The sequence below is a fragment of the Centroberyx gerrardi genome, chromosome 13 (genome assembly GCF_048128805.1).
Source record: "Centroberyx gerrardi isolate f3 chromosome 13, fCenGer3.hap1.cur.20231027, whole genome shotgun sequence".
Taxonomy (NCBI): domain Eukaryota; kingdom Metazoa; phylum Chordata; class Actinopteri; order Beryciformes; family Berycidae; genus Centroberyx; species Centroberyx gerrardi.
Genome location: NC_136009.1, coordinates 23,608,840 through 23,636,003, shown reverse-complemented (window position 1 = coordinate 23,636,003; position 27,164 = coordinate 23,608,840). Strand labels below are relative to the sequence as shown.

At 44.3% G+C, this 27,164-nt stretch overlaps 1 protein-coding gene across 1 annotated transcript in view; it reads left to right on the top strand.

Annotated features, from left to right (window-relative positions):
• Positions 1-5,820: 5,820 nt before the first annotated feature.
• Positions 5,821-27,164, top strand: part of st6galnac5a (ST6 (alpha-N-acetyl-neuraminyl-2,3-beta-galactosyl-1,3)-N-acetylgalactosaminide alpha-2,6-sialyltransferase 5a) — a 34,069-nt gene continuing 12,725 nt past the window's right edge. Inside the window, exons 1-2 of the mRNA XM_071924363.2 lie at positions 5,821-5,858; positions 6,936-7,145. Of these exons, the coding sequence (XP_071780464.2) occupies positions 5,844-5,858; positions 6,936-7,145 (225 nt within the window). The 5' untranslated portion in view covers positions 5,821-5,843. The remainder of the gene's footprint in view (positions 5,859-6,935; positions 7,146-27,164) is intronic.

Below are 27,164 nucleotides of genomic sequence, written 5' to 3'. Positions count from 1 at the left end.
CAGGTTGTCCTGTTCACAGGCAAATTGGAGTAGAGAGAAAGTCACTCAGCGTTGAAATTACCTTGGACACAAACTGTAATCTGCCTCCCAACCACAGACCATCAGGGGGAATTTTCTTTGGATTTGCGTATGACTTTCAATAAAGATTCAAATGGAGGGCAAACACTGAGAATGGGACTTCAGAGTGGTACTCTGAGAGAGCACTTAGGTGCACTAAATGTGCATTTCCATTAGTTTGAACGGAAGATGGACAACTTAATGGCAGTGCACATAAACCAGTGTTTTAGGAAGGGTTGCACTACACCTACAATTAATACAATGAAGTAGAGGAACAATTGGAACAAATCAGTTGTATTTGGTTAAGCTCTAATATTGAAATAAGCAATAATACTAGTACTAATAAGCATTTAGCATCCCACAGTGCCGCTCTGGCAGCAGGATGCGTCGACATAAAGCAGCGCAGGAAAGGGAAAGGAATGTAGATGATACAGGAGCATAAAGCATCTATGTGCACCTCGAGCTGGTTGGTGGCATCGCAGGAGAGGGGGGGTGGGGGTGGGTGTGGGGGGGGTGCAAGCCAGTGATGCATCACCACAGGGCTGCTTTCCCATTTGGCAAAGTCGGAGTCTGGGAGTGCTTGTCTTGCCTCCAGCAGAGACGCACAACAAAGCCAGGCATTCACAGAGCGCCGGGTCTCCCTCTGTACCCGTGGCCCAGTCACCCCTGAAACTAGATTCCCTCTTCCATCATGCCTGAGGGAACAATTTAATTAAAGGCCAACGCAGAGCATCGGACACCCATCACCCTATTCTTGACGCCTCTACAGTCAACAAATATGGAGAGCAAATCCTCTAGCGGACGATGTCTTGGCCCCGCTACAGTAACTGTAAACACACACAGCTGAACAGATTGTTGTGTAATGACTAGGAGGGATGTTAAACACTATAATTTACTGGGGAACGGGGCAGATTTGAACCTTGTTTCAGCATCTAGTTATTTTCATGAGAACGGCCTAATGATTGACATTATTAAATGGAATCCATTACTGGGAAATCCTATCTATTTTCTAATTTACCTGCAGTCCAAACTGAATGGGTTTCATTTTTTGTCCCATTTGGTAATACGATCCATTCATTCTCCCTAATGACCTGTCAGCTGCTATCACATGTTAACAATGCGTTTATCACACAAAGAACCAACCCCAAAATTCACAGAGAGATGGGAGAGAGACCACAGCTTCGATCCCCACAGTAGCCGGCGTGTCAAATCCCTGTCACAGTGTCCTTGAGCAAGGACCTGTGAAACACGCACAGGTATTTTCCAAGAGGGATGTGCGAAAAGAGAAACTCCTAATTACATTTTGTGCCATATAGTGTTTGAAGTGCCTTGTGAATGCCTCTCCCTTCTCCCATCCACCTGTACGCACTGCTGGTCATTCACCCCACACAGGACACCCAGTGAGCCCGCATTAAAACAGGCCTCCTCATCATTTGTCATTGGGCCCGGGGGTAATGAACAGGGTGAATTGGCTGTACTCTCTAATTATGGAAAGGACAAAAAGCCAGTGAGATTCCCTCGTCAAGGTCCCCCTATAGCGGCACCACAGGGAGCTGCGTTCCCTCGTAAATCAGGAGGGGGATACTGATCTGCAGCGGATTAGAGAGAACATAAAAGGAGAAATATAGGCCCGTGTGGACCCTAGACAATCAACCATGTAACGGCCAACGACAGGCAATAAGTAGGTGCCTGAGCCCCCTGCGTGTTATAGGCATCGTAAACACCTGCTGATCAGCATCCCGCCGCTCTCCGAGTGTTCAGCAGCCATCTTTCACCGCAGCCTTATCACCAGCCCGGCCCTGGCATTCACGTGCTGCTCTGTAAGTGCCGTAACCTCAGCGTTACGAGGATCATTAACGCTGATCAACACGCGCCTGGTGCTGCGGGTGTGAGCTTGCTTGTCTGGTGATTTGTACCAGTGCACAAAGCTCTATGGGCCGGTGAGTATTAAGTCCTGAGCCACCCAAACAGCTAACCTGGCCCTTTATAAGTACTGTTATTAATTAAATAAGTTAACTTTTAAAAAATACGCAAGTAAAAGTTCACTAAAATAGTACTGTGACGAAAATAATATGTCGAAACAAGTTCGTTTTTAACAGTAGAGAGAGCTATTTTAAGAGAAATACTGTTGCAGTCCTTGGGAGTTGCTGTCCTCTCTGAATGAGAATTTTCCTCATAAAATAGTATTTACTTTGAGATTTGGTGCACCTTCCATAATTAGCATATTACCATTTTTTTGGGGCAGAGTCCTTGCAAGTATTTTGTTGGTTCACTATCAGCTCATGGTTCCTTTTTTTAGCTCATACCAATAAAGCTACAGTATGAGATATGACTCACCAGTCTCGTGTCTAAAAATACAACACATTGAAGTAAAAGTAGAGGTAAATAAACGTGACTCAAGCAGAAGTATAAGCACAGACTTTTAAAAAGTGCCTGGGAAAGTTTACTCTAACTAGAGCAGCTGCAACTAGTGACTTTCCATTTCTTGCACAGTCAAGTCACTGGCCAAACTTACACTAGGGGGAAGATCTTTTTATTTTACTATAGAGTCATGTATTAAGGAAGAAGGTTCTGCACACTTAGATCCATGCAAGTTTCTTTAATAAATCAAGTGCCAAGCCATAGAGTCATGTATAATGTTCAAATACCTGCACAACAATATAGTAGTAGAATTTCTAAATTGAGCAGAGAGTGGAAATTTCCTTGCATTTAATTCCATTACTGAAACATGAACAGCGATATAATGTGCAGAATAAAGCACAAATCAAGATACGGCTCACACAGACAGAGCAGAATACATGAATAAAACACAGAATCAGACAGTAAATCTTGTGCTGTGCTGCTGAGAAGCTGTAGTACTGAGAGCATGTACAACTATACCTCATGTTCACATGAGCTCGCTGACCACAGACTCTGTAAATAATGGAAATAAAAATGTGTGAATGTAGCCTTTGCTCCACTGTAGATACAAAATTAGTAGTTTACTAACTCTGGGGAAATTAAAGCACAGATGTAGCTATTATTTACTGTATGCTTGTTGAACTACAAGTACACTTTGGCTCCATTCCCAAGAGGAATTGTTCAGAAAAATCCCGCTATATGTTCTCCTTTCAGCCCTTGGAAGTTACAGTGAATGGTCTGGTTGAGAGACATTAGAGTTTTGTGTTTCAACATACTGTTTGGGGTCTGCTGTATAACATTCAAGCGAGAACTGACTGCAGCTTTAGTGCGAAAAAGATGCAAAATAAATGCATGAAGGGGGACTTATGCAACGGTTGCCTCTGCTATCGCCTGCTTTTTGCCTATTTGCCGAATTGTCCCTGATAAATAAAAAATAAAGTATAGTCTGTTTTCGCTACTCGCAGACACTCGGGGAGACATGCGCCTGCCGTCCTTTCACTGCCCTTCAATAAGTGCACACTTCAAAGACAGCCTTTGTTTGAAACTGCTTTTAGATGTGCCGTTGTTGTTGTCGAGCCTCTCTCTACCTTATGGTGAGTTATCTCACATTATTCCCTGGTGACGCTGATGGTGACATTGATGTGGATTACTGCTTCTAGGAAGTCTCTTCTGCCTCTCCTTTGGGAGGACCCATGTTTTCATAAGCAGATTATACACAATCGCTCGCAATGGGGGTGAAACATGCAGCAGCTCCTCTCTGGGTTTAATGCATTGTTATCTGCAGCCTGTGGTTAACTGCCCACAGTGTGGCAGGCAGCTTGGTGTGTGCAGGCTGCAGTGATACAGGTGATTACAGGTATAGGAGGAAATACATGGAGATTATGTGTGTCTACATACTCTTTAAAGTGGTATTCTGTTAGATTCTTGTTTTTTTTTTATTATGTCTTCATCTTTGTTGCTCATTGCTCATCACTGTGGTGTTTCTGCACTGCACTTCCCAGGGATCACCTGTCAATCAAACAGTGTGTCCAGTACTTTTTTAGGGATGGGACGATAAGTCGGAATTCAATATATCGCAATACAAAAAAGTGAAAATATGTATCATGGGGCAGAAAATTGAACAGCGATGTTAGCTACATTTTATTCTGCTGTAGTAATCACAAATGAGACAGCTTGCCCATCACAATTTAACAAGCTTTCCATCTAAATTATATTATTTATGCTATTTAGTCACTTTTTTAAATTGTTGTTTACATTCTAGCAGCCAATGCCATTGCTAGAAAGATTTGTGGCTCAGTAAAAAACATAATTCTGCACAGTCAGACTTTGTTGTCATTGAACTTTTATTTATTACATCGTATCATGGTTGTATCGAAGCGTGAACCCCGTATTGCGTATCTAATTATCTTTTTCCTTGGATTTTCTGATAATAAAGTTTGAGTTTCTGTAGGTGACGCTCTCTTCTTCGTCTGTTCAGCCGTGGTGGCTATCGCTGCTCACGCTAACTACCCAGTTCTTCTTCTACGATCACATTCATGTTGAACAGTTCTGTTGAAAACCATCTCCAAAAATACAGTCCTTTTTTTCATCCTTTGCTGACCTGGTAAAGGTGATCCAGTCTGGTTTAGACTGTAATTCCCTTTACTCCTGTCTCAGTCAGAATCCCCTCTGCTGTCTACAGTTAGTTCAGACTGCAGCAGCGAGGCTTCCAGCTAAATCTAAGAGACGTGACTATATTACAACTATTTTAGCCTCACTACACTGTTTGCCTGTAAATTTTTGCAAATCGATTTTTTTTTAGATTTGATTGATCACCTTCGAGGCTCGTGTTGGACTCGCACCCAGCTGCAGCTCTGACCTTCTAATCCCCTGCGAGCCAAATCGCAGCCTGAGATCCAACAGCCAGACCGGAGACGAAGAGCGATCGGACCTTCCCAGTCAGGGCGCCGGTAGCTTCAAGCTGGCTTCATCAGCGCCTTCTTTTAAATCACTCCTAAGAAGTACTTTTATAAACTTGCTGATCGCTTTTCTCTCTTTTTCTCATTTATTGTTTATTACTGCTGTTGGTTGTTTTTATTGTTTTCCTTTTCTGCTGCTCTGCGAAGAGACTATAACTTTGTAACTTTGTTTTGAAAAGTGCTCCATAAATAAGGTTTATTATTAGTAGGCGTATTATTATTATTTATCCCAAACAAACAGATGTTGCTGCTGCCAGAAATATAAAACGCATCACTTCCTGTGCACCAGAGGATTTTTTTCCGGGAAAGACCTACCAGACACCGGACAGCAAAACTCACCAATCAACAGATAGAGAGTGGCAAAATCACAATATGAAAATGTCACAGATTATGACTTCAATACATAGACATACAACACGCACACTCACACGGTGCATATTGGCATACACACACATGATTAGGCTACTATAAAATTGTCTTGCATCTTAGTGATATTCCGCTTCATATTTTTATGCACTCGACCGTCAAAGGATTACGTAAGTGGGTTTCTGCTACTCTTGAGTCATCCGACCATAGATTTACATCATATATTTCTAAGTAGGAAATAACCATTAAACAAAACGTCCTTATCATCCTCCTGCAGGTAGTCGCTTTAATTAAACTGCGCCTCGCCGCCCGACTCTCCAGGCCTTGAACTCGGAGGGCTTTAGGACCCCGCGGAGGAGACAGCAGTCAACATCTGTCGCCTCGGTCTCCGCTGTATGAATTGCGCCTGGTTCCAGTCTGAAGACACACAGGCGGCAGGCACAGAGAAGCCCGGTGTGGACGGGCTGGAGTGGATCCGGGATGCGAACAGATGATGCTCGACCATGAGAGAAAGTGGAGCCACACGCACCGAGCCGCAGAAATAAGACCGCGCGCCGCAAAATGAAGACACCTATGGTAAAGGTTTAATATCATGTAACCCGCAGGCAACTGTTTGTGTCCGCTTTAAATGAAGCATTGTTCTCTGAAGTGCGCTCCAATCGCCGTAATGCTGCTGTGTGAACACTGTCGGATCAAAAGATTAGGATCTGAACAATAGACATCCAGCTGCGCGCTCTGTCTGCCACTAAGCTCTGACATTTCTTATAGTACACACTACAGCATGGATCACAGCGCGCTGGACAGTTTTTTTTATTCTAAGGTTAATCCAGACCAATTAAGAAAAACTATTGCATTGAATTTTATTACTCGGAAAATGTGTTGGCTGTGCTGTTTTAATGCACGTCACCTAAATCTAGGCAGCTGTGAAATTGAATTTTTCATTAAAAAAAAACTAAAAAAAACAAGCCTATAATGTGTTCCTCGCGTAGCGCCCTGCCATGAAACCAATCAAAAGTGTCACGGGCTGCTTATCCACCTGTAACTTAATATGGATTTATAGGGAGGAGAAGCTCAGACGGATCCACCTCTTAACTTGCAGATTCAGGAAATCGATATAGCCTATAACTTTATGGTTTAAATTAATGGGCGTCCACGGGGTATGGCAAGGTGTGGCACTTGTCTTGCTTTAGTGAGTCCAGATTTGAAGTTGTCGTTTTTAGTTTTTAATCCCTAGAAATTGAAATTAAAACCCCCATACAGGCTATATAAATAAAAAGCTCATCAGGGGATCAATCAGGGACAATGTTGCCTGTATGCTTTGTGCGCATGCTTCTAATGATTTATCATTAATAACTTGTCTCTCAGCACTCATTGATCCACAAGTCCCCTGACATTTAGTCGATATGTGCAGGTTTTTTAAGTTTTGGCAGGAAAGGATATGAATTGCAGGGACTTTTCCATACCTTGGGGTTGATTGACGCCCCTGTCTAAACTAACCTGACATGATGATGATGATGATGATGATGATGATGATGATGATGATGCCGTATCCAGGCTACTTTGCGCTCTCATCTGCTCGAGCCTGGATAGGTGTAACCTCCTATGCAAAAAGAAAGGCTAATTTGTCAGCATCTGTCTGTGTCTTTGTGTCAGCGCCATGGGGTAGCCGTGTTTCTGGTCCTTCTCCTGTGCGCCAGCTTGTTACTTGTGTACAACGGCAGCTTCAACAGCGCTTCCAGGGACTCCAACGACACGCACATCCGCCAGCATGAGCAGCTGCGCCGGCCCACTGGGGCCCCCGTCAGGGTGGCCAAGCCTCACCCTCCGGTCCTCCAGGGCTACAGTGGCATCATCGACCATAAGGTAAACAGATGTGGCAGTGTGTGTGTCTCCCGTAATGCAGCGGTGGGCGGATGAATGACTTCAAATGTGTGGCTAATGCGCTGCAAAGCAGGCACCAAGCATTTGAAAGTGAAACCAGTTGCTGTTTTTGTTTTACATTATAAACACATTACTGGACTGGGTCTGTTTTATTGCATTTTCTCTCTCAAGCACATGCATCCGTGCACACGTGTCACATGCACACACACACACACACACCTTCTGTCTAATGACCAGCAGTCGTCTATCTGCTCGGCTCTTTAGAGAGAGCCTCTCTCCTGTCATTTATCACAATTTTCTCCAGCACAGTGTTGCGCCACATTCAATACCCACCTGTCGTTACTAATAATAGCTTAGGGTACAAATGAAATCCTTGGCTGCACTCTTAACGCTGTAATTGATAAGCCCAGGAGACCTGCAGCTAGGTGAACCCTGACGTCACTGTAGGAGCGTATTGACTTCCATCCATTTACCAAGTCAGGAGAAAACAATCAATGGGAATACTGGGGAGCGGAGGCGCTGCAAGTAAAGCAGACCTAATCACCATGAAAGGTCTTTTTAAGGCTGTGTACAAGACGACGTGTTTACACTTACTGCTTGTATGCACACAGCAGCTTGGGTGAAGGGTCGCTCTGTTTGTGACCGACTGTGAGAGGTGTGAGGGGCTCTAATTGCACCTGTGTAAGAAAAATAAGCTATGTTTTTTATACAAATCATGTATTATTTGCTGCTTTGGTATCACCTTTCATACATCGTTTTGATATTCACATACCTAGCAACAAGTGCTAATTGGGTAGTATTAAAGGGGGATGAATCCTTAAAGGAATAGTTCACCCAAAAATGAAAATTCAGTCATTATCTACTCACTCCCATGCCAGCTGAAACTCGGGTGAAGTTTGTTAGTCCATACAGCGCCCTGAGCTCCACAGCGGAACGGAGAAGAAGCCTTCTCCAAATCAACTTTAGTTGCTGGGGACCTCACTTCACAGTTAAAAAAATAACGGAAAATATCCATAAAATGGCTCCATGCAGCTCGTCCAGCATAATCCAAGTCTCCGGAAGCCAAACGACCCCAGAGTGACTTGAAAAGACCGACATTTACACCATTATTTAGCTGAAATCGCCACTCTAGCTGTTGATTAAAAAAAAAAACGTAACGTTTGCACCCCGGCCTCGATAGGTAAGACTAGCGCGAATTACCAGAAACAAGACTTCCAGTTTGGCCGTTTAGCCTTTAAAATAAAAGTGCAAGATTTTAAATAGGTAGAAATACTGTTTTAAACCAATTACTTTGTATGGCTTCGTCAAATTCAATAAGTCAGCACCCATATTAATGTTTGATGTCCACTTTAGTCTCTTTAGTAATACATGCAGTATTATAGTTAAAATGACACATATTATGGCATTTTTAATTATTATTATGTAATCAAACATTAATATGGGTGCTCACTTATTGAATTTGCCGATTAAATACAAAGTAATTGGTTTAAAACAGTATTTCTACCTATTTAAAATCTGGCGCTTTTATTTTGAAGGCTAAACGGCCAAACCGGAAGTCTTGTTTCTGGTAATTCGAGGAACTTTTCAACAGCTAGAGTGGCGATTTCAGCTAAATAATGGTGTAAATGTCGGTCTTTTCAAGTCACTCTGGGATCGTTTGGCTTCCAGAGACTTGCATTATGCTGGATGAGCTGCATGGAGACATTTTATGGTTATTTTCCGTTATTTTTTGAACCGTCAAGTCAGGTCAAATCGGGTCCCCAGCAACTTCAGTTGTTTTGGAGAAAGCTTCTACGCCATTCCACTGTGGAGCTCAGGGCGCTGTATGGACTAACAAACTTCACCCGAGTTTCAGCTGGCATGGGGGTGAGTAGATGACTGAATTTTCATTTTTGGGTGAACTATCCCTTTAAACTCACTTTTTTCAGCTGTTGATGTTCAGGGAAATTTTATGTTGAAACACATACTTGTTGCGATCTTGACAATACATCGCATTACGTTGTCTTCCTGGATTTTATGTGCAAATCTCAGTTTTTTGACGCCAACTAGTGATGGAAAAAAAATTCTCGAAAATGATAACGTGTTAGCGGGTATTCCACATTCATCCACTGGCTGCTCAGAAAGTGGCTAGAAATTGACAGATGATATCATATGCTAATTTGCACATGAATATATTTGCTACAGCCACCCGCTAGCTTAGAGGAGGGAGGGGGCAGTGCTGAGAATCACAAATGTTGTGTCTGTGATCATCAGACTTCTTTGGATTAGAGAAGCAAATAGTGCAAATCTGCATCAGCCGCACAGATTTGTCGGCAACTGCTGTGGGAGTCAACACATTAGCATCGTTCCCCGTGGTTCGAAAAAGTAGCTAGAGTTGTCAGCAGTTGCTTTTGATAAATAGAGTCGCCAGGAGATCTGAAAATTCACTAAATGTAGCAACAAAACAGCCAAGTTGGCAACAGCAGGTGGAACTATTGTTCATGAGATGAAATCAAATCGGTAGGGAAGCACAGAAATCTGATTGGCTGTTGGCGCCCGATAACTGCAAAAAGTTCAGCCGTGGCCGACTTTCCTCCGCCGACAAGCTTGTTAACCATTCACACATCGGCCGAGTTTCCCTGGTCGCTCAGCTCTGTAGGAAAGTAATTGACTTCTGGTGACTTGTTGATCATGTTGCTGACAGTGTGAACACACACTTTCATTTACATTTTAGGAATTTAGCTGGCACTCAAACTCAGAGTGACTCACAAAGAGAACAACAGTAGAACAAGCTTCAACTTTAGCATACGTTTAACATGCTCTATGTTTCAGTCAGGTGCATCTATTAGTGTGTTCACAGTGTAAATTAGTTTGTAGCAGTGTGAGATGTGGATCCTGGATCCTGGACCAGGTGTGGCACAGAAAATTGAAACCCAGTCAGTATTTGTTCTTTGGTGCAGTCAGAACGGCACACACCCCTCTCCTGTTTGGCTTTTGTTCGCTGTGAGTGAATCAGGATTCGTGCAGCTGAGAAATGCAGCTGAGTGGCACACAAATAAATATAAAATGAGTCAGTCATATTTTAAGCCAGTTGACGGGGCACGCAGAAGCATCTTTTTTCTCACTGCCTCAAATGCCAATATTCAGTGACCGTGCACATTTTGATTTGATGAGGATTCCTCTGTAATGCGCCAGTAAACCCAGCTATGGATGAGAATTGATTTTCCCCCACTGACGGGAGCAGTGGAGCATCAAAAGCAAACCACCAATTTATTTTTTCTCTTGGCAATAAACTTATTGACATTTTGGCGACAAGGGACATCAATTAGGGGCCATGGCTCCACTGAACATCACTTATGCTTCTTCAAACCTTCTATTATATCACCCATCACAACAGCATTCTGCCGCTGCAATCTACAGTCAATACTTTATGATATGAATGCACTCCGCCTGCTACAGTGCTTGGTAGTGCATAACACAATACAACCTTCACATACACTGAACCCTTTGCATTCAGTTTTCCAGGCCATTGTGTTCTCCCCAGAGACGGACGACATGAACTAGCCTTGGCTTCCTGATGTATGAAAAAGTTTCTTTGCCTCGCGTGTGATTTCCTGCAGAGCTGAGAGAGCCGTGTGTGGAAAAATACGCTGACACGAACATTTGTCTTTTTCATCTTTACTTGTCGACCTCACTGTCATATCGATCTTTCCGAGACATCAGCCGCACAGTGCAGCGCCGGTTCACCTTTGACCCTTTCACTTTATCTTCCGTCAGAGTATTAAACTAATCACAACCCAGAAAACATTTTGAAGTCTGTAAGACAGCTACGGAAATCTGGCCAGGACAAATACAGTTGCCCACACAGCTAAAATGATAATTTTTTTAACACCATTGTTTGAACTATCTTCAAAGGGCTATGAGCCTAAATAACATTCAGAGGATTTTGTACGTTACAGTTTTATTTGTGCATCTAGAGTCCATTCAATAGTTCCCTCAAAAGCTTCAGACCAAGTATTTTCTATATAACATTTAGGTCAGAATGAAGGCTACTTTATTTCTAGTTATGCAACATCAGTTGGCCTGGACGTGCTGGGAAGGAGAGAGATGAGACGAGGAAGGAAGCAAAGAAAGACACTTAGGAAGGAGATGAAAAGGGAAAGAAACTTGGGGAGAGTAAGGGCAAAGAGAATGAGAGAAGAGAACGAAACTAGGAAAGGGTAAGGACAGAGAGAATGATAAAAGAGAATGGGACCTGGGAAGAGTTCGGCCTGAGAATGAGACAAGAGAATGAAAGAGGAGGCAGAAACAGACACGTGAGAGAGAGACAGAGAGAGAGAGAGATCCCAAGGGATTTCCTTTCTTCTTGCACTATCCTCCGTTTTATTTTCTCATTGTGGAGGAGGAGGAGGAAACCACTCTCGCCTGTCTCTCCGAGGAGACGGGAGGAAGAGAGACGCCGTAGCCATTTCTTTCCGATTGCCTCTCCGACACGAGAGTCATGCAGATACCCGACTGATATAACAGGGAAAGGCAGGTGGAGACGGAATAATGGAGGAGATTTCAGTGCGGAGAAAAGCAAACAGCCTTATCAAAGTGCCCCTGATGTCGTGCTGGAAAGGGATGAACTTACGCTGACTTTTGCTGTCTAAAAAGATGCTAGACGGTTTTTCACATGATTCAAAGTCAAACTGTCGGCTTGTTATCCAAAAAAGTAAAGCTGTCTGAGTCTGTTCTGTTGCTACAGACGATCCCACCGAGGTGACACGAGAGATTTACACAACAGATTTGTCAGCGCACACAGTCAAACAATGGACAAAACCTGTTTTGAGACATATCTTGGCTGGAGAGACTCTCTGATAAGCCCAGGTAGGCCACGTTCGAAGGCAGAGCCAAGGAGAATGAAGCCATCTGTGCCAAGGAAACATGACGAGGCATCGCTCTCCTAACCGCCGCTCTGGTGACAGCTGGAGAAGTGAGATGTTTTAATATTTCATCTCAGACAGCCACATCTTGTATGGTTTTCTCCGAGCAACAAAGCCATTTTTCACCGTTCATTAGGATTTCGCTATGCAATCAGCCAGCTGGAGAGTGAGACAGAAAACTCCCCAATTAGGCCTTTATGGCCAAGGAATCTGGAGGCTTTTTATGCAAACTACCCATGTTTATGAAGTCTACGTGTGTGTGTGTGTGTGTGTGCGTAAATGTGTGCATGTGCTTGATGTCTGTCCTCGTGTTTCTTCCGTTTTGGGGTTTTAAATTACAATGAGAATCGCATGAAACATTAACAACGGAAAACCACTATTTTTATGCCGAGACCTTGTTAGAATACTAAAAATCCTCCGCTTTGACAGAAGAGAGGAGAATAGCGGTTTCGTTATGCCACAGTGGTCCCATTTGGGGCATAGTCTTGGATTCCAACTTATCTCCAATGCATTCTGCTCCCGCCAAACATAACACAGCTTCAGGCTCTTTCCAATGCAAGCCTGGAAAGCAATTATGGATGAGGGGGGACGTTCCCTCACGATAAGCATTCCCTCGACGGAGTAATCTCACACTGAGTGCCTTTTGGCATTCTCTGGTTAGGGAATCACTGGTGAAGTCATACATTTTCAACATAAAGAAAGTGGAGGGAAATTTCTTGAGGCGGGCGTCATGAGCTGAATGGCGATTTCATGCTTTTCCATGTTTTAACCTTTGGCGCTCGGTAAGCTGTAGCCTGTAGGGCGCTCTTCTTATTTGGCCCCTGAGAGAGCTGTGAAGCATCTGAAAAGGTTAAACTATGATAAATGGATGGTACCTCTTGGCAAAACATCAAGAGATAGATGACGGGCTGACGCCTTTGACATCGTCGAGTGATAATGCGGAGAGACGCTTGGCAGAAAATGTTGCAATAAAACTCGATTTCTTTGCTTTTTCTTCCTCTGGTGCCTTTACTCTCTCTGCAGGCACACAAGGCTGGCTACATTACTCAGCTCTTTAGGCGTGATTAATGAGCGTGTCCTTCATGGTGAGAGAGAGGAATGATCAAACTATTATTTGTGTTTCGGCGTAATCTCCTTCTGTATGCCGTGAGCGTTCCCCCCCCAGATTAGTAACATATTGGATGCCAAGGTTATTAATTATGGAGACCTGGAATTCGCCAAAACAATGTGCTTCTTGGCCAAAAATAGAACGGAAAAAGAGCGGGGTCATATTAAAGCAGGCAGAGTTTTTTGGGGGAAAAAGTTGTTGGAGGAAAACTCAAGTGTAAGCTGGAGAGGCATGACGAAAAAATAACCTTCCGCGCAAAAATGTTGTGCTGACGCGACATTAAATCGGCGTCTGCACCGCATTGTCTGCCTTCAATCGAAACAGTCCCAATTACAGAGCAGACTTTGATGTATATCCCATCATCCCCCGTTGAGGAGACGGCGTCATGGTTGATCATCGGCGGTTCTTCGGTCTCCCGCGCCGTCGACGAGCCTCCTGATTACACTTCCAGGGGTGTTGAGGAGTAAGCGTTTTTTCCCCCGAGCGCACGCTGAGCCTCCGCCCCTCCTCCCCCTGCCTCTCCGCCGGAGGGAGTCCACATCATTTCAGGTTAAGCAGGATCTCTCACTCAAATACCAACAGCGGGCTCCGTCGTGGGACCTGGAGCCTCTGTAGTGTAAAGCAGATTGTTTCATGTGGAGCCGTTCTGTATCTTCCCTCGCCCCCCCGGGGGAGATGAGGGAGTTTATGTACATAGGAGTGTTTCCTTTAGATTTTTATTTCATGGCGTTCTTGGACAGGCCTCTGCTGCAGCATGTGGGTCACACTGACATGTAGGTCAACACTGGAAGTTTCCGTGATAACCAGTACAGATGACATGGTGGATTATAGGCAGGGCGGCATGTGCTGCAGTTGGGACCGTCTAACTTTCCTAAACGATGGTAGAGGAAACACACAACCTCATCAAAACGCTCACTCACTCAATTTCCTACATCTCAATGGGTCACTTTGTCTTCTATTGAGTCATAAAGTAATAATCTGATATAACACAATAGTGATTCAACCTACACTACCAGTCAAATGTTTGGACAAACCACATCTTCACAATACCATGAAATAATACAAATGGAAAATAATACAAATCAAAACTATCTTATATTTTAGATTCTTTAAAGCAGCCGCCCTTTGCCTTGATGGAAAGGCAAAGGCTTTGGAAAGAAATGAATACATAGACATCAACTTCACTATTTATATTTGTCTAAGAAACAAATTTCAAGCATTTAAGCAGAAGCCTTTAGATCAGAATGGCTTTAAGAGAATGAGAAACATACTACATTCAATCAGGTGTGTCCAAACTTTTGGCTGTTGTTCTGAACACCTGGGGCACGTTCAGTCTGAAAACGGTTGTACCGTTTTGCTACGGTTTCCGGGTTGAACGTCATGTTTCCTCGAAACGGTGTGCAACGGGCTTTGAGGTACGTTGTCTCTCGTTTGGTGGGTGTGTCAGAGTTGTTACCCAATCAGCAGCGACGTGTATATAAACCCCGCCGTATTAAAAAGGCAGTGCGCACAGACATATTTGACATATAAGACATATTTGTATCTTTTGCTATTGTATGTACCATTGTGGAGTGACACTTTCATAAACTTTTCTACTCCACTCTACTCCTCTAAATATATAATGGTAAATATTACAATATCATATCACAACAACAGTGATCAGCAATAATGATAGGCCTAATACTCATAATAAAATAATTAGCTCATATAGATCGTAACAGTCTCGAAGGTAAGAAGTGGATTATCCTTCACCTTGTCATCCTGAAATGCGAGGCAAATGTTGGATCACTATAATTAGGAACCACAGTTTCCACATACCCCTTCACTCCATTGGGATGTTCTCTGCTATTCTGGACGGCAAGGGCAGTGACTGTAACATCGAGCATATTTTGTAGTATTAAACACGTATTTAAACCGATTTCATCAGGCTCTGAAAATTCTTCGAAAAGAACGCAAAGAATGGCCTTCTCAGCTGCCATAGTTGCAACGCTTGCGTAACACAACAGGGTGTTCAACGCACCACCGTTTCCATTTAAATAAACGTTTTGCTACGTTTTGTCGGGGCTGAACGCACTCCTGGTGTCTGGTTGGTCTTTCCGGGGGAAAAATCATCTGGCGCACAGGAAGTGATGCGTTTTATGTTTCCGGTGTTGTGCCACACTTTGTATCCCCTTAAAAAAAATGTCTTTCCCCTGGCAGCGTGTCCTCGTTTTGTCCTCTGTGCTGTTGTTGTTTTGCTGCTGCACAAGGAAATTATTGCGGGGGGGGGGAATGTGATTAATAAATGACAAGTAGACTAATTTATAGCCTGACAATTTCCATGTAGAATCAATGGACTCTTGTGGTTTGAGAGGTTAAGATGAAAAACAAGCGGGATCTCTGTTCATTATTACTCTCGGTTGGTTACTCTCATTCGTAATGCTGTGAAATGTTTTTAAAGCATTGTTTTTAAAAGCCAGCAATGGGAAAACAATCCACAAAAATGTAATTGATTTTGTTATTTTCTTCCATGGCGTGAAGTTGAGGCGAAATACATTTTTTTCAGGGGAAACAAATTTTGGCACAACATCATGTGATCTCTGGGAAGTTCAGTGCAGAAACACCACAGCAATGACAGCTTGGCACCAAAGATGGCGCCAAAATAAAAACACAAAAACGAGGATGTCGCAGATTATCACTTTAATATTTGATGTTTCTTAAAATGCCAACAAGGTGAGATAACATCACTTATTCCTGAGGCAAGTCAACTTGTTTCAACAATTTGAGTTGAGTCAAGTAATGTCCTGAAACAGCTGGAGTGATCTGCCTTATTTCAATACGCTGTCACTTGGTTCAGGAAAATTATTAAAACAAGTATCGCAAACAAGTGATATTGTCTCAGCCGTTGTCGTCTTTCTGTTGTTGAAGAAAGAGAAGATTTTAAGACTGAATACACTATTAAATGACTTCTTAAGATCTACATTTTTACTCTGAAGAGGAATGGCGAAAACAGCGAGGTCCAGCTAATGAAATTAAAAGATGCACAGGCTCACTTCAGTGAAGCAAAAGAGTATCCGTCTATTTATGAGCTGAAGCCGACTTCATTTCCCCGGCTCGTAATCACAGTGTTAATTCCGTCTTCCATCATCATCTTATTAATAATGCAACGAAAGCCTTGATGATGATAGCATCAGATGCTGAGCTAATAACCTAGAGGAACAGTATCGACCGCACAAGTATTAATAATATCAGTTTTAATCCTCCTAATGCTCCGTTCAGAATTGCAAACTAAACTGCAGCTACACGGCAGACGGCTGCGTGGCGCACACCTATTCTTCGGAGTGAGGTAACGTGAAAAAAGCCTATCAGGGCTCATTAAGGGATGAAACGGTGTGGGAGCGCCTCCCCGACAGAAGGCTGCAAGTGTGTGTGTGTGTGTGTTTTTATGGATTCCTGCTAGGCAGAATACACCTAGGATTAGACTAATGAGCCTAGTGTTTGTGGGGGAGGCATATCACCTTGGTAAAAAAAAAAAAAAACACACCAAAGAGCTATTTACTGATCTGAGACTATTCCAGAGCTGCTGGCAGGAATTATTGGTTTCATTGTGTAACTCAACCTGTGTGGCTGCTGCTCTCATTCGCGTGTTCCTAATCACCAGTTATTATCGCATCTCAGGTGCATCTCCATTAAGTAAATGAATAGGCATCTCCTTGGCAATAAACATTAGGGTTGTGATTCATTTCATTAGCATTTTCCTATTAAAAATATGTGTCTCTGGGAGCGGAGTGAAAAAAAAGCATAAACAAGTTCTCCTCTAAGTTCCAGTTGGTTGCTTTGGGAATTTCTGTTTTCCCTTGCAGAGTGGATTATTATTGTGAGTAATTTGAGTCTGCACACTCTCTCTCACACACACACACACACACAGACACGCATTCACACATATACACATACATGCAAGCGCATGCAAACACCCATAATGCACAAACAAACACACACACACACACACACAAACACAGAGAGATGCAAGACACACTCACGTGTTCGGCTTGCCAATATGAAATCTGTCGCTTCCCAGGAGATTCTTCCTGCTTAACGACTGTTGTCACTGGCAGCTGGTGTTTCAAACCCCCCCCCCAAAACACACACACACACACACACACACACACACCCCTTTTGGTTACTGTCTCTCATTATCCTCAGTTCCAACAGCACATAATGGACACACTCCAACCAGAATATTTAGCACTGGAAATGTTTTCAGAGGGAAGTATAGCTTTTCCCCACACAGTCACTGTAGTAGTGGCGATGTATTATTGATGTCTCTCTTTTTCTTTTTGTTTTTCTTGGGCTTGTTGTTATATTGCGAGAACACAACAGTAATTGCTCCTTTGGGATTTTGCTCGACGGGATTTATTGCTCTCGCACTCCAAGATTTAACAGCTGTCTCCGGTCTGGAAGAAAAAGTTTTCGCGTCGGTGGGAAAATTGCCTGTTTGCCCTTGTTCACAACAAACTTGTCATTTTGAGTTTGACGGTTAACAGTTCGCCCGAGTGCCGTATTCAAATTCCCTCCCGCCGTCCCCACCCATGCATATATTCGGCTCCACGCTAGGATTATGCTGCACCTTTTATCTTTCAGTTTCATTTTCAACTCCCTGTATCTTGTGTAAAAAAAGGGACTTTTGCAGTGCAGCGTTTGGACGTGATGTGAAAATTAAGTCGCGGCGTACCTTGAGCTCAGAAATCTCCTCTAAGTCATTACTCTCACCAGACTTCTCTTAACAAGATCATGTTCTCGCTATTGATTCGGCCCATTGTTTACCACGGCGGAGTGAGCGACAACCATGCCCATCATTCCAAGGAGCTGATTTGAGAGAATTATGAAAAAGCACAACATATCGCCTCGCCGCATCAATAAATGGAGCGATGATGAGGCCGCCGTGCGCAAATGTGTTTATTTGAAATCTGCTCGTCGCCCCAAACACGCAATCGCTGACTTCAGTTTGCATCACTTTTGTCAGGCTGAGCCATCTGATGTCCCGACGCGACTACAAAGGAAATCTCACAGATGTTTAATGACGTGATAGCGCTCGCATAATGACCTATCTGATATCATAACTTCGGTGCGGCAGCGAAGGGAACGTGCAGTTCTAACTTTTCTCATCAAAGGATGCCACTGAAATCCCTCCATGTCTCCCCGAAAGGCCCTGCCCTACATTTCTCGGTCTCCAAAGCGTTTCTTTCTCTGACAGCCACTCCTCTTTCTTGCTCCTCTTTTTCATCTATCAGATTGCCTTTCATTTTCCTCTCCTCCTCAGCCCGCCTCTGTCTGTCACGCCGCTCTCTCTCGCGCTCCATCTTTCTCCCATCTCTCTGCCTCTCTCTACCCTCCCGCTTCCTCTCTCTTTTTCTAATGTCCTTCTGTCATTTCTTCCTCTTGCTTTTCCTCCTCTATCTTCTCTGCCTCCCGCTGCAATCTCAGAGCAAAGGGGAGAGGGAGAGATTTTTCGACCTGGTAAATTGCACCTCGTCCTTTGTATTCATGCCAAGGCAATCATTCCAGCGGGGGGAATGTGTTTGTGTGGTCCTCACAGCAGTAGTCCTCTCTCTCTTTTACTATCTCCCTCCTTTTCTGGCTGCCTCTCAGTGGGTGGAGGTGAGGGACAAGCGATGGCTGTATCATTGTACGGTCTGTACCGGCAGCAAGCAAGCTGATATGGAGCCAATTAAGGCAGAGGAGTGTGTGTTGTAACAAGGTGCAACCTGCTTGTCTCCACACTCCCACAGGCTTAACACAGCGGGTTCCCTGGGTCCGCGCTGTCCGACAGCACATACGAATACAAACTCACGCGGAGAGGAGGCGTTTGTTCTGTTCTCAGGGTCACCCCATCGGACAAGGTGAGGGGAGGAGGTTCGCGAGGTTCTGAGAGAACAGAGAAGAGAAGAAACGCGGTGCGCCTTTGTTTTTTTTTTCACCCTCTGTCCGGGAGGTGAGGCGAGTTAAGGTTTAATGGCGCGGCGTCTTACCTTCAGGCCAGCGTTGGGCTATACATGAGCCGAAAGCTGTTTGGGACGCAGTGGGGTTTTGGAATGGGGAAGCAGAACAGCGAGTGGAGGATGAGCAAGAAATGAAACTTTGGATTTCAGTGTGGCTGTGTTTACACACTGTTTTTGGGACTACCATTTTTATTTATATTTTCTTTACGATTAGAGACAGGAAAGATTGGGGAGGGAGAGAGGGAGATGACATGTGATCAAGGTCCCGGGTGGGGCGCGAACCCAGGACGTCGCACTTAAATGGCATGCGCCTTAAACCACTGAGTCACCAGGATGTCACGTAACTACTGTATTTATGAATGAGAGTGAATGAGAGTGAATGTCATTATGTAGTACATGCCATTATGTAGTCATTACACAGTAGAGCACAGTGACCACACTGTGTATGTACGGGCAAAGTGAGTCACTCCATTCCCCCGATCTCGCGATGTACATGACATCAGAGAGCAATACTGCTGTGAGGACCAAACAACATTTATGCTTCAGACCAGTAGGGACCCGAAGTCGACGTCATCCCCCGGCTCTGGTTCACTCCTGTCTACTCCAGTACATTGCAGATTACTTGATAAAAGCAGACTGCGACCCATACGGTTCCCATCCGTTATAGATCGAAGTGATATTTATGTCTCTGCCGATGGAATTAAACATATAGACGTTATGATTAAAGGTATTTACGTTTATCACACTAAACTACACAGCTTCCATTCAATATAAGCAAGGCACAACCTAGTTTTGAATGTTCCAAATACGTAGTGGGGAACTTTCCATGCAGAGAGCATTTAGCTTGCTGGTAAACCTACCAGCTAACATTGCACCATGAAAGTTTTATAGCTAGTGATAGTTCTGGTCTTTGGCTAGTGTACACTCACCCACCAGAAAGAATATTTTGGTACTCTCATTACGGAGAAGAGAGGCCATTTCATGGGAAATGTAGTTCTGTAACTGCACTATAAGCCTTTTCCCTGAAAAGTTACAAAAATGGTGGCGTCTCGTAGTTGCTTATGTAACTGTGGGTGCCGCAGGATGATTTTCAACACAATCTATTGCTTTGTTTAGTTGATATAAGACGTGTCCCCCATGTGTCTTTGGAAAATCAGTTGTCTTGATTAACCTCCGCTTCGGCTCCCAATATGGCTGCTGCCATTGCCAGATTAGATCGTATTTTCAACTGACTTGACAACACCATAACCAGAGGCATCAGATTTTGGTAAACTGCCACTGAGGGCGGTATATTCTCCTTCTTCTTACACTCCTGGTACTTTGTTTCTTTTTACTTTATTTTTACCCAATAATTTTGTCTCCTGCTCACAACAGCCCTGTACTATCCATCATTTTTTTCAAATGAACAATGAGGATGTTATGTAACGTAACGAGTGCTGCGCCTTACGTCACTTAACAGCCAGTTGTCCAGTGCAGTTCTGGTTCACACTATTCAGACGAACTGGGAGTCAAACCCGAGTCTTTCTGGCAGTGAGTGCGGTTGTAGAACGTGGTTGTCTCTCTCCTTCAAACCTGAACTGTGTGTGAACTTTACAGGACTAAGCAGCACTCCAATGAGGAGTGACAGCCGCATTTAGCTGCATGTGAGTGGACTGGTTTGATGACTCGATTTGATGTCCTTTAAACTGTTGCATCCCCCTCCAATGGCAGAACATTTTAACTTTGATCACAGACGTGGGCACACAGGCACACACTCGCTCGTACGCTGTCTGTGTTGCCCCCCCTTATCCCCAAACACACACACACACACACACATACAGAAAGTGAAGATCCCTCTTTTCACTCCTGCTTGCTTTGAAGATCAGAGCTCCGCCATAAATCTCTCTCCTCTTCTTCAAACGCCCTGAATGATAACAGTTCTTGTTTCAACTATCGCCCCCTAACAAGATCATCAGCCGTGTCACTTATCCCCTGCGCCCAGCCCCAAAAAACTGCTCTCAACCTTCACCAATGAATTTTTATTAGCCTCTTTTTAGGCCAGATGCAGTTTTTTTTTTTTTGAAGTAGATAATTGCCCTCCATCAAAGTATCTTCTTTTCAAGGTGCTCACAGAAAACGCCGGCCTAATTAAGACCGCGGCGTCAGAGCGGCAGGAGCTGTCAACCTGGGTATGACTGCCGACCACTGGAATTCCTAATTGCCCCTGTTTCGATATCGTGCCTCATCCCTCCTCCTCCTCCTCCTCCTCCTCCTCCTCTTCTTCCTCCTCCTGCTCTCTTCTTCATTAGTCCTCAGCACTGCTTCCTGCCTCAGCTCTGTCTAATGGCCGGTCAGACACACGCACGCCGGACAAACAGCTCCAAAATAAGCCCGCCTGCGTCGACTCTGCCCCGCAGCAGGCAGCCTGCCTGTGTGTCTGAACGAAACGCTCATCAACACAATGGACGCCCGTTTTGACTCTCCTCTAAATAGCGCCTTTAAAGCCATAACCGAATTCCTCCTTTTTCTCTGCCATTGCCTCCAGCTGTTGCGATTGACTCTAATTGGTAACTCACTCTGTACTTGTGCCGCCCCTCCCGACCGCTCCTCCTTTGGCGCTGTTAACCTTAATTGGCATTTCGTTTCTTCATCCGTTGTTCTATCTCTCTCTCTCTCTCTCGCTCTCTCTTATTTCTCTATCCTCCCATTTCTCCTTCCTCCTTTCCTTCTCTCTCCTTCTCTCATCTCATATCGAAAATTGCACATTTTTGGTCTCACAGTAGGAATCAGAGTAGGAAATTAACTTGTTTTTTCCGAGGGCATTTTTGCCCCTTTATCTGATTTTGAAGGTTATTGTCTTTTTCACAGGCGGTTTTATTGAACTACGAAATAATACATTTGCATTGCAAATAAACACTCAACTTGTATCACTAAGATTGGTTTTAACTTCTTTCCCGCTGCTGGAAACTCGCAGCAGGCCTTACAGAAGAGGATGGTGCCGTTTTCCTCTCTGTGCCCAACCAGTCTGTCTTCAATGCCACGATTGTTGAGTGTTTTGCGATACTAGCTGTTCCTTTGTTACAGTAATGCAGTGGTTTGTGTGGGGTTGGCATTTACTCCTGCTGGCTGTGCGGTACCAACATTTTCTGCTTCAGGCTGCAAGCTCGGTTGTTTTCTGATCAAAAAACGCTCTATTTTCTCACCCAGAACGCACTGGAAACAATCCCTCATTCATAAGCTCCCATGAGTCACCTACGGTGGCCCGCATGAGGACAAAAGTTGCATTCACACGTGAATATTTAACGAATAAAATGGGAGCCGGGTGAAATGCAACAAAGGTTAATCCTAATTACTGGGGGCATTTTATACAACTTCATTTGTATTTCACAGGAATTTCATGAACTTTCAAGGACATTTTTGCCCCGAGCGTCATTCAAGTTGATTCCTGACCCTGGCAGGAACCCTCTTCCTCTCTGAAGCCGCACTGACCAAGCTGTGGAAACAAAAGGCGTCTTTGACGAGCCTAAAGGTCAGCCTGGGAGAGCTTCAAAACACTCTATTGTGTTGTGGCATCTCTGGGTGGCACTGAGAGTCAGACAGCCAGACAGCATCCTGCTGGGCCGGATGATTGCAGCCTCTCAGCGCTCGCATTTACCGGCCATATCCTCCATTTCGCATCCTAGAAGACCCAGCATCCTCGCTAAGCCCTCGCTCAATCCCCTCCCCAACACACTCAACCACACAAAATCAATAACAACACTCGAATGCTATTTCTCGGCTCCGAGGGGGTATGGCATACGTCAACCGTAATGCTTCGCTGCAATGTAAGTTCGTCTTTTCCCCAAGGGGCTGGACTGAGTGGGGGTCGGGGGGGAATTAAATCTGATTTGACGCCCCCTAAAGACCCGTGTGAGTTTTAACCACCAATTACCGCTGGTGTTACCCACGGGCAGCGGAGGGCTCTGAGCTGACCACAGAGCTAATCAGACCAGCCAATCTGCATAATCTTTCCCCTACTACAATCACATAGTAATTACGTGTGATGATATGACTCCTCTATGGCTTTTATTCCTGTCTGTTGTTTAATTACATACTCTTGTATATGGTCTCCAAATGCCACTCAGTTACACCCGGCTGCTGAATCACACAGGATCTCCCTTATTAACATAGGAAACACACTCTGAACGGGCGTAACACATCTCCTCTGTTTGATCCCCCCCCCCCCTGCTCTCAATGATACCGCCTCCCCAGGTGGTCTGGGACCGCGCTTCCTCCCTTTCATCCCCCTGTCCCCCCTCTCAAGGTTAATCCCCGTAGCTCTGACAGCCATGTTTTCCTCTGCACATAGCGGGGCAGGAAGTCAGGCGGGGGCGAGCGGCGGGCAGGCTGTGATGTTTCACACAGACCGCTGAAGGACAGGTTTCGCAGGAAGCCGAGGAGGGGTTCAGACGCCGGCGGAATGAGGAAGCAGGGGGAGAGCGGCCCCCGTTGTCCGGCCTGTCGCTCCGGCAGACAGAGCGGGGATGTGACTGGCTGTTGTCCGTCTGCCTGTCGGAGTCTCGGTACCTTTACTAGGCCACTCTGAATGGATGGGCTTAATGAAACCAGGACAGGCTCGCTGTGCCTGCCACAAGTGGAACAAGGTTACTCCTCCCTTTTTGTCGGAAATCTTCCCTTTGGAGTCACCATGAAATGATAAATGACAGACTTGTTCACCTTGTTAGCTAAGTTTCCATGTCGTAATATACAGCTATTTAACAATAAGTGGCAAAAGAAATATTTTCTTGTATTTTTGTATCAAAATCCCATAACTTTTACTTACTGGAGATTATTATAGCATATTTTTAGTGGTTACTTCTTGGCGAATGAGGAAGTGTACATAAAATATCCAGCCAGTAAAACAATCACAGATTTTTTAACACTCCCGCCCCTCCGCCCCTACACGCATCTGCCTTTCCTATGTTATGTCCCGCCCCCACATCCTGTTTACACCAGAAATATGTGAAATTACAGAAGCAAGATGCTCTCAAAATTTCTCTCTCACGCTCAAAGTTTCATTGTGGATTTAACGGTGAGCAAAGGCTCCTGAAATGGCGTTTAGGATTTTAGGCGTTGGGTAGCAGCTGAATACTTGTAAATGTATTCTGTTACGTACAAAAGTGAAAGTGAGAAACACAGAAGGTTGTTTAAATAGTGGCAGGTGTTCTACATCTTTGTGGCACAGAAGAAAAGTGTTTGTATGCAAGCCTGAAATACATTTCCTCAACATTGTAATTTTTCACCTTTTCTTATCAGTAGGCTACCTTTATACCTCAAATATGGCAAAGAGACTAGAAAATAACTGAAAGTAATCAGAATGCATTAGATTACATTACAGATTACAGTGTTGGTAAGTTAACTAGTAATTGTAATGGAATACATTTTAAAAACAACCTACCAACCCTGAGTTTTGGCACAGCAGCTCTTTTTATTGCGATCAATGGTGGTTTGTTCGGTTATGAAGAACAAAGTCAGTCTATTGAAATACATAAATGATAGATGTACGTTGAATTATGAATGACATTTATTACATGACTCGTTGAGCCATGCACAATATTCACTGGAGTTTGTCGGGGAGTAATTCAATTTGAATGAAATATTCAGGTTTTAGGCTCCAGGAGTCAGGAGTGGCTCACAGCCGGTTCTGCGCGTCGCGTCGAGGTAAACCGCAGCTTACTCCCCCAACGCCGGCGACTCCATCACCTCCGCCCAAACCGCCGTATTGGATGGGTCACGTAATTCCGGCTGAAATGGAAAGCCTTGTCCAGACCATCCAGCCTATTTCACCGTAATAGCCTGACTGGGCTCCCTGAAGAGGACAATCTGGCCAGCGAGGCCCACTTAAATTCTCCGGGAGACAGAAGAAGAGAGAACGGGGCCCTTGGACCCACTTAAAAGCCCCTGGGTGAAAATGGGATTTCTGACCTGCTCCGCCGGCGCCCCGGCTCTACAGCCAGATTGGCTGTCAAGGCCTGCCAGGTGGGAGAGGGAAGGGCTGAGGGAGGAGAGAGGAGTGGATGGATGCTGCTGCTCGTGCTGCTGGAGACCGCCAGGACCTCATTAGCTCAACATTTCATCAAACACTATGGCAGCGGGGTGGCTCTCACTACCTCCATATATCTCTCTTTGTCTCTCTCTCTCTCTCTCTCTCTCTCTCTCTCTCTCTCTCTCTTCTTTCTCTCTATCCTTTCTTTTCCCTTGTTCTGTCACGTTATCCTTTCTCACTCTGTTTCCCTCCCATTCCTTCTTTGTCTCTCTCTCTCTCTCTCTTTCTCTCTCTCTGTCTCCTCTCCTCTCTCGCTCTCTCTCCCTCCATCCTCTCTTGTTCCTTGTTCTGTCACATTGTCCTTTCTCACTCTGTTTCCCTCCTGTTTCTTCTCTCTCTCTCTGTGTCTTCTCTCTCTCTCTCTCTCTCTCTCTCTCTCTCTCTCTCTCTCTCTCTCTTCACACCTCTTATTTCCGTCTCTCTTTCTTCCCCTCCCTCTCACTCCCTCCTCCCTTAGGCCTCATTAGCTAGATGAGCCAGTTCTGCTGGTAATCTGGTACTAAGTCAAAGTCAGGCAGCGGCAGACGTGGAGGATAATGACACATCTCGGCCTGCTACAATCATTTGTTCTTGTTAAGGCTGTGAGAATGTAAATTTGTTAGGGCTATAAGAATGTAAATAACTATCATATTGCTGCTTGGGAGATATTTCAGGGCTCCTAAGGCCTGGTTTGCATATCATTGATTTTCCGTGCGGCGTGCTGTCGTGGCGATACGCTGGAAACGGAGCATCTCCAGAGGAAAGACCCGGACACACACACACACACCAACACACACACAGTAAATGTACAGCAGCCTAGCACATACACACATACACATGTTCATGATTCAAGTGCGTGCACACACTCACACTGTAGTGAAAAAAAGAGGCCACACAAAGTGAACTATATGTGTACGCATGTAAAACTTCCAATAAAGGCCGGGTCTAAAACAATGGCTGGATCTCTGACAGCCAGGGAACTTTGTCCGAATTACCAGAAAAGAGTCTGAATTCATGCAGTGTTTATATTTACATCCTAAAATACCATTAAAATGACTAAAATACCACAAAATATATTACCAAAAAGAGACGTTGCATGTGGTGGAACAGGCTGACATGTTTATCACGTTGCCATGGATACAGCTACTGGCGTGAAAGTCTTGAAATTGAAAATTGCTATACAGCGCAGCTCCTGTTTGTTAGTCAATACGTCACATAAAGAGAGGCTTATTGATATTGTTTATTATCTGTTTATTGATTCGCTTTGTGGCTTTGGCAGTTTTTGTTTCATTTTGTTTGGATGAATTGATGCTTTGTTTGCAAGACTGATGACCAGTATGTTCTGGTAGCCTGGGGTGTTACCAATAATAAATCAAATTTTTCATAAAGTAGTTAACCGTTTTGCATGATTATTACACCCACATATTCATTATTATTAGTAGTATTAGACGTGTCTGACATCAGTTGCCTATACCAGTAATATTTCCAGGCGATAGGCCTAAAAAAGCTAAAGAGTAGCGGTAAATTCTGTCATTTTTAGGCATACTGGGTACTGTGGTCCGGCCAAAAGAAATAACAGCCTGTCTCTAATAAAGGCCTGGTGCTGTGTTTTGTTGTGGTCAATAAAGGCCCCAGCTATTATTGGACGTTTTACAGTATATATACATGCTCACACCCACATGAACACACAGTCCTCTATCCTTTATCCATCCAACAAGTCAGGGATTTGTCCCTGTTAATTACTACAGTGGGGCTTATCCATATGTGGAATAATTCATGAGGCTATACTCACATGCACACAGCAGGAATATTGTGCATTAGAAGTGTGTTTATGGAGGTAAATGCACACAGGTCTGACTGTCCGTATGTGTGCACGTGGAAGCAAGATTTAAGGTGAATCCCCTGTAAGACCCAAAGGTCTCTACCAATTGCAAAGCGATGTGACAAGCCACATATACCCAGGAGGCT